General features: G+C 40.9%; 1 protein-coding gene across 1 annotated transcript in view; it reads right to left on the minus strand.

Moving 5' to 3' along the window:
- elapor2b (endosome-lysosome associated apoptosis and autophagy regulator family member 2b) overlaps nucleotides 1–7,659 on the minus strand; it is a 14,692-nt gene that overhangs the window by 4,335 nt on the left and 2,698 nt on the right. The window contains exons 2-14 of the mRNA XM_014025848.1: nucleotides 5,469–5,589; nucleotides 5,191–5,380; nucleotides 4,974–5,121; nucleotides 4,806–4,895; nucleotides 4,625–4,730; nucleotides 4,399–4,548; nucleotides 3,342–3,430; nucleotides 2,988–3,168; nucleotides 2,018–2,146; nucleotides 1,075–1,165; nucleotides 864–966; nucleotides 613–750; nucleotides 231–503 (exon numbers count right to left, since the gene is read on the minus strand). Of these exons, the coding sequence (XP_013881302.1) occupies nucleotides 231–503; nucleotides 613–750; nucleotides 864–966; nucleotides 1,075–1,165; nucleotides 2,018–2,146; nucleotides 2,988–3,168; nucleotides 3,342–3,430; nucleotides 4,399–4,548; nucleotides 4,625–4,730; nucleotides 4,806–4,895; nucleotides 4,974–5,121; nucleotides 5,191–5,380; nucleotides 5,469–5,589 (1,809 nt within the window). The remainder of the gene's footprint in view (nucleotides 1–230; nucleotides 504–612; nucleotides 751–863; nucleotides 967–1,074; nucleotides 1,166–2,017; nucleotides 2,147–2,987; nucleotides 3,169–3,341; nucleotides 3,431–4,398; nucleotides 4,549–4,624; nucleotides 4,731–4,805; nucleotides 4,896–4,973; nucleotides 5,122–5,190; nucleotides 5,381–5,468; nucleotides 5,590–7,659) is intronic.

The following is a 7,659-nucleotide window of genomic DNA, read 5'->3' on the forward strand; positions in this document are numbered from 1 at the left end:
GTATAAGTGTTTATTTATTATCTGATTGGCTACACAAATCGTGCTATAAATTTTCATTCACTCTAACAACCTGAACATTAAAAAAACGTTAACCTGAAAAGTTAAATTAGATTTTCTTTTAACATTTGAGAAAAACAAAAAAGCAAAGATTTAATCTTAGTTCGAAACAATTTTAACACCCCAAGTTTTCAAAACAAAGATTTGAAACAGCTCAGAAAACATCTTCCCACCTTGTTGCTGACGCTCCCGGGTCCGCAGGCGATACACGCGTCCTGACCGTAGGTGTGGCGCCCGGCGAGGTGCGTGTTGGCGGGGCACTCCTGGCACCGGTTGGTGTCCCTGTCGATGTAGAAGCCAGCCGGGCAGGGAACGCAGGAGGAGCCGGCCCGCTGGGAGTTCTGGGGTACCAGAGCGCAGGCCCGGCACGCCGACGCCACCCCGTCCAGGACGTTGGTCACACTGATGGAGTAGATCTTCACTGTGTCACTGACATAACGACGAACCTACAGATATAACCCATTTAACTTTTGTCCGCACTCATGTTTGTGGGGCTTTTATTTTGCAACCCTTATAAATCTGACATGTCTTTTTGTTAACTGTGTGTTTTCTCACGTCCAGAGAATGGCTCGTCCTCTGAAAGGCCCAGGTATACGTGACAGAAGCATTTCTGGTCATGCTGTGCGAGAACGACTGCTTCCCTTTATTGCCCTCCCAGGACTCCACCACCGTGGTGCTCTTCCTGTTCACATCCTGCAGGGGGCGCCCAAGCACTAAACGATCAACGGTTCTTATTGCAGTCAAATCAAAGTGCTTGTTCTAATTCTCCGGTGAAATGAGTCRCCTAACTTCTACCTTCAACACACCATCATGAAGTAGAGCTCACAGTCGGCGGAGCAGAGGGTCTCGAACACAAAGGTTATCCGACCAAACTCACCCCCGGTCATTCCCGAGAGCGAGGCTGGCACCCTGCCGCCAAACACAATCTGAGATTTAGTTCATTCAACAAGTAGACTCCAGTTTCTTTCTGTTTAATTTCACAGAGCTAACAAAATGTTTTATGAAAAATAAACTTACTTGAAGCCGGGCGCGTGCAAGCTGAGGATGAGGTAATCATTATCTGAGCTGCCAGCCCCGCTGCGAATGTGGTCCCCGGCGACCTCCCATCCTGAACAACAGCAAACACAAAGAGTTACTCAAACTGTTGTAAAGGTTTATAAAATACCAYCTGCATGAACTGCTGCACAATCTTTTGAAATTACAGGGATCTTGGTTAAGATGGGAGTCTGTACACTGCTTAAACAGTTCAACATTTTAGTTAGAAATAAAACATCTAACMCAGGTAGGATATTAACTGCTCATARCCCTTCTACAGAACCCCTGCTGAAAACAACTGGATTTTCTTTTAATGAAACATCAGAAGTCAGAACTTGAGTCAGGAAATGAGGTCACATTTGAGTTAATCGTGTTTCCAGCTGAAAACTGATTTGAGAATTGTGCTAAAAAAAAACAGGTTAACTAATATCAGCCATACAAGCTTTGTAACAGTGCATTTATTATATGTTTTCTCTGCATTTAAACACTGTTAGCAACATGCTCATTTTGTAAATTTAAAGTCTGAGTAAAAATATAGCACATTAAATTTATCTGATTGCATAATATAAATACAGTAATTGTGACTAGTAATGGTATGTTTTTAAATTTACCAGCTCTGCATGCAAAGAACATTTTGGACCAATCAAACAGAACCTCATTTCCTTTGAAGCTCAAACAAAGTCCAGCTGATAGGAGTAGAGATGGTGTTTATTGCACTTTGTGTTCAGGCATTTAGTGAGGGTTTTTTTTTTTTTTGGTTACAAAATAAAATCTTGGGTACACTTAAAAAAGTTTAAGTATCTTAATTAACTGTACATGGAGTAATTGTATCTTTCCWTAATGAATTATGTAAATACAATTATCTATTTAAGAACATGAAAATCTAATTTAAGGTTTTTCAGCAACAGACGTTAAAACAACGCACCGTTCATGTCGTCACATTTGGAGTTCCCCACGTTGAAACAGGAAGTCTTCATGTTGGACGGCAGAACGTTCCACCATTTGTACTCRTAACCCAGGACGGGTTCTGTACCGGCGGGGCACTGGGCACACGCTGCTCCACACACAGACAGGAAACATCCAGCGTTTAGAAACACAAAGACTTCTGCAGACAAAGTCATGTTTGAACCTGAAGCATCTGTTTAAAGGTGGATCATTCAGCTGTTTCACCTCTTTAATAAAATTCATTCAGGACACATGAAGAGACTTTAGAAACTTTTTTATTTTTTTTACAAGAAACTAAACAGACTGTGGGCAGTGAGTAGCATTTTACGCTCTAAAATTAAAGAATAATATGATTTTTATCAAGTTTTTTAAAACTACAAGAATAAATACAGCATATATACAGCCCTCTTTACTACATTGATTGATTGATTGATTGATTGATTGATTGATTGATTGATTGATTGATTCTTTATTAATTCCTGGGGGAAATTCAAGGCTTCCAGCAACTGTACATTTACAGACAATAAAAATAAAAATAAAAAAGTAAAATACACATAAAAACAAAAATAAATACACACATATTGTATTTATATATAGAGAGAAACTGGTATAAATTGTCCAGAATCACATGATTATTTTTTACTGTACTGAGATGAGTTGAACAGCTGAACTGCCTGAGGGACAAAAGAGGCAGTCAGGCTTTAGATATTATACAAATCCATTTGCAGTATGTGCAACTTTTAGATCATTTTGTCAATTTTTCTTTCTTTTCTTGCTCTTTTTCAATTTCAGAATCACTAAATTGTTATTTGTAATTATTATTACTATTTTTTTTGCACAATCTCTAATCTTCTAAATGTCTGGAACTGCCTCAGCACCCAGCGGTAACGAAAGCATTGGTGTCTGGTGAACTTCACGAAGCCCCCGAGCACCGGTGAGAGGGGATTTACCGTAGGTGCCGTCAGAGTGGGTTCCAGGTGGGCAGGGCAGACAGGTGGAGTCGTTGCTGTTGTAGTAGCCGGGGTTGCAGGGAGGGCAGGGCTCTCTCTGCCCCGTAGCGGGCAGCCTGACGGCGCCCGTGGCGTTCTCCACGCAGATCTTAGGCTCCACCCAGCGATAAAGCACCTGCGTCTGCAGAGGATGCATTTTGTTTGTGATGAAAAACAAAAGTTTTATTTGTGTATTTAAACACATTTGTGGACATTAATTTAACTAAAAGCAAATCAACTGATAAAAAGTGGTTAAATATTTGTCAAAGTCATTGTTGGTGCATTAATAAAGTGAAAGACGACGGCCTCTCTGACCTTCCCCTCGCTGTCGCAGGCTGTGTGGATCTGGAAGTAATCTCTCTCGGAGCACGGCGGTCTCACCTTACACTCTGCCCATCCCTCATCTGAGGGGAGACACACAAACACATCAGTGACTCACAATCTGACCTGATTGGATCCTGCTAATCCCAGCTTACTGTTTACACAAACCTCCATAACACTGACTTTTCTACAAAACCACTTTATTATGATTACAGCAACCCTCATGGCCCAGGAAGGAAACGCAGGTAAGACAATATAGTGGGGTGCGAAAGTTTGGGCAGCCTTGTTAATTTTCCTGATTTACCTTTATAAATCATTGATTATTTGGATTAAAATATATCAGTTAAATATGTCATATAGGGGACAAACACAGTGATATTGGAGAAGTGAAATGAAGTTTATATGATTTACAGAAAGTGTGCAGTAATTGGTTTAACAAAATTAGGCAGGTTCATAAATTTGGGCAATAAAAAAATAAAATAAAATAAAATAAACTTAACCTAATATTCAGTAAGATGTCCATGTTCTGGAATGGCCATCTCAGTCCCCAAACATGAATATTATTGAAAATCTGTGGTGTCACTTAAAGAGAGCTGTCCATTCTCAGAAACTATCAAACCTGAATGAACTAGAGATGTTTTGTAAAGAAGAATGGTCTAAAATACCTTCAGCCACAATCCAGACTCTCATTAGAAGCTATAGGAAGTGTTTAGAGGCTGTTATTTCTGTGAAAGGAGGATCTACTAAATATTGAGTTAAGGTTTATTTTTTGGTGCCCAAATTTATGCACCTGCCTATTTTTTAACCAATTATTGCACACTTTCTGTAAATCATATCAACTTCATTTCACTACTCAAATATCACTGTGTTTGTCCCCTATATGTTATATTTAACTGATATTTTTTTATCCAAACAATCAATGATTTTTAAAGGTAAATCAAGAAAATTAACAAGGCTGCCCAAACGTTTGCACTCCACTGTAGATTGATGGAAAGCCAACAAGGTTTGATAGAATATAACGTGAAGAGAAAGGAACATCCGGCGTACGTACGAGAGTAGTGGTGTTCAGGGCAGGGAGTGCAGGAGGACGCCACCTTCCAGGAGTACGTGTTGCTGGGACACGGTTGGCAGGATGATGAGCCAGGCATCGGGCTGAACCATCCGGGCCGACACGGGAAACACTCGGACGTGTAGGCGACACCTGCAGCAACGTCAGCCTTTTACATCACATTTGCCTGGTTAACGTCAGGTTTAGCATCTCGGTGTTTGAGCCGTACCCTCTATCTGGATGTTCTTCAGCAGCACAGGTTTGACCATCTTCCCTCCCACCAGAATCCCGGTTGTTCTCCAGTACAGGATGTTTGTCCCCGACTTCAGGCTCACCTGGACAAAGACTCACACTGAGCAACAGGATTTACAACAATCCGCCAACACGGACAGGTAGAACCATGAACTCACTGTATGTGTGCCCCACTCTCCATTGTTGGTGACTTTAATCCACTTCTGATCATCGGTCTGAGCCATCTCCTGGCACTGCTCATTCTGGACCTGAGAACCAAACACACCTTCAGACACTTTTCCAGTCAGAACGTGTCATTCTGCTCATGATGCAGYCTCGATGCTCACATAGAACTCAAAGAAGATGTTGTTGTCAGGGTACTGGTAGGTRAAGGAGACAGATCCCTGTTTCTCCAGATGCACGGCGTAAATCAGAGACACGGTGCACTCGTCACGGTTCGACTCCAGGTACACGCCCTGCGGTGTCCACGACGAGCTGGAGCAACGGTAAAACACCGTGACTAGATGATCCATTGTTTAACGACTACCTGAACATATGCGTCACCTGTTACAGGCCTGAAGGTCCTCTCCGTTCGGCCCGGGATCCAAGAAGCTGGCCAGGCTGCTGAAGCCTGCAGGGATGGCGTCCCATTGGTCGAACCTCAGCCCGCTGCCTAGAGAGTAAGAACCGGATGCGCACGGTGTGCAGAGCTGCGTGGACATCTCCAGAAACATCCCAGCTGGACAGGAGAAAGCTGGAAAAAAATTATAATAATTTAATGTTGTGTTTCTGTGAATGCACACCTGGAAGTATAAAGACGAGCACGCTCTGGTCAGACTCACAGCAGTCTGTTCCTCTGGTTGGAGGAGGGAGGTCTGAGCAGGAGCCTGGACTGAGCGGGATAGCAACTCTCCATCGTGATCCTGTTCCATCACACTCTGTGTACTGGTAATAGTAATCTCTCTGCACAATGCACACATGAACATAAGAACTATTCATTCTGAGCATTTACTGTGTTAAAATGCTGAGTTGGCAGAATATTTCACATTTTTGAACTAACTTTGAATTTAATATTAAATCTTCAAATTTCAATTTTTTTGGACTTTTTTTTTCATTTAAATACATTTTTGGTTCAATCCGTGCCCCTGACCATGACAGCATAACGCAAAGTGTGAATTTAAAAAATAAGAAAAGTGAACAAGTGGTGGATAAAACTACYGTAGCTAAGATCTACTGTATGACTAGTTTTTACTGTAGTTAACAGCTCTTTGGGAATCATCTTGTTGGTAAAATGTTATTTTCTGTCTGACAAACTGTTATGTTTAGAGTTAAATATAAATTTCACCAAAAACAAGAATAAATTTAATCTGTGTGTCAGTCTGTTAGTTACGTGTCTAAAGATCTGATTTAAACTTGGTCATTTGTCAACTCAACATTAGTTCATCTCTTGATTTTAAAGTGCCTGTGACATCAAATTTTTGTAATAAGTATGAATGCATTTTTGGAAAGATAGCATTGGTAAAATATTGCAAAATCAATTTCACGTCGCTGAGATAAAAAGTTGTTGAGATTTTCACATTTCAAGCAASAGGAAGTGATGTCAAAGGGGAATGTCTGAATGTAAACAGAGCTATAATGGCTGACGACACAGAAGAATATGAGTCACTATCCGAGAGATGAAGAGTTCAAATAATAYTGTTTCAATAAACAAAGACCAGAAAGTTCCCATTCTTTAAGAGTTCCCCTTTGATGTCACTTCCTGTTTCACTTAAGCTGAGCCAAGTTCAAAAGTATTATGCCAAGTTTATTAAATATTAAAAAATTTTTAGTGCATCGTTTGTGTGGGTTTGTGCACTTAATTGTTGTTTGTGCTGCTATGGTTTTTTATATTTTAAAGATAATTTGTAAGGGTCATTCAGGGGTCACCATCCCACCCGCTCGCTCCAAAATAAACCAAAAATGAACCAAACTAGTCGAATTTTGAAGTGCTTTGTTTGAGCAGGTTTGTGCCGTTGAAACGGATGTTTGGGCTGCTACGTTATAATTTCGGACGATCAGGTGACTTGGCCTGAATTGTTTACGTCTGTGACAACGGGCCAAGTCACGTGATCATCCGAAATTATAAAGTGTAAAATCTCAAACTATAGCAGCCCAAACATCTGTTTCAACGGCACAAACCTGCTCAAACAAAGCACTTCAAAATTCRACTAGTTTGGTCCATTTTTGGTTCATTTTGGAGCGAGCGGGTGGGATGGATGTTGACCCCTGAATGACCCTTACAAATAATCTTTAATATATAAAAACCATAGCAGCACAAACAACAATTTCAAGTGCACAAACCCGCACAAACAATGCACTAACCACTCATCCTATTTGCCTTTTATTTTTCTGTGGTTCATTTTTTGGGAGGGGTTGGCTTCACTCAGCTCCTGAAGRGATCTGACCCCTGTCACCACTGTAACCAGCTGCTGGAGCACTAATGGCTCCATTAGGAGCACAATGGCAGGTCAGCTGGAGTGATTTCTTTTCAAGGACRGCTGGTCCTCTGACCAAACAAACTGATCCTCTGTTTCCTCACGTAAACTATTCTCATGTTTGACACAAATTTGTTTTGCTCTGGAGTTTTTTCCCTGCTCTTCACCAGGTTTTCCAAGTCATCAGAAGCCTGTTCTTCAGTCATTCAGATCAGGTGTGTTGAAGCAGGGAAACATCTAAAACATGAAGGATGGTGGCTTTGAGGACCAGGATCTAGGACAGGGGTGGGCAATCATGGCCCTCAAGGGCCGCAGCCCTACATGTTTTACATGTTTCCCTGCTCCAACACACCTGATTCAGTCACTGAACTACCTCTTCATGTTCTTCAGTTCGGAGGACTGAAACTGACATAATTAGAAATAAAAGCAGAAATAGATAAATTAACCTTTAAATAAATAAACACATTTAAAATGCACCAAATAACTTAAAAATGAGAACTTTACCTCATGTTTTATAATTTAATTGACATCCATCCATCCATCTATCCATCCATCCATC

This window comes from Austrofundulus limnaeus, unplaced genomic scaffold (assembly GCF_001266775.1).
Source record: "Austrofundulus limnaeus strain Quisiro unplaced genomic scaffold, Austrofundulus_limnaeus-1.0 Scaffold504, whole genome shotgun sequence".
In the NCBI taxonomy this organism is placed as follows: domain Eukaryota; kingdom Metazoa; phylum Chordata; class Actinopteri; order Cyprinodontiformes; family Rivulidae; genus Austrofundulus; species Austrofundulus limnaeus.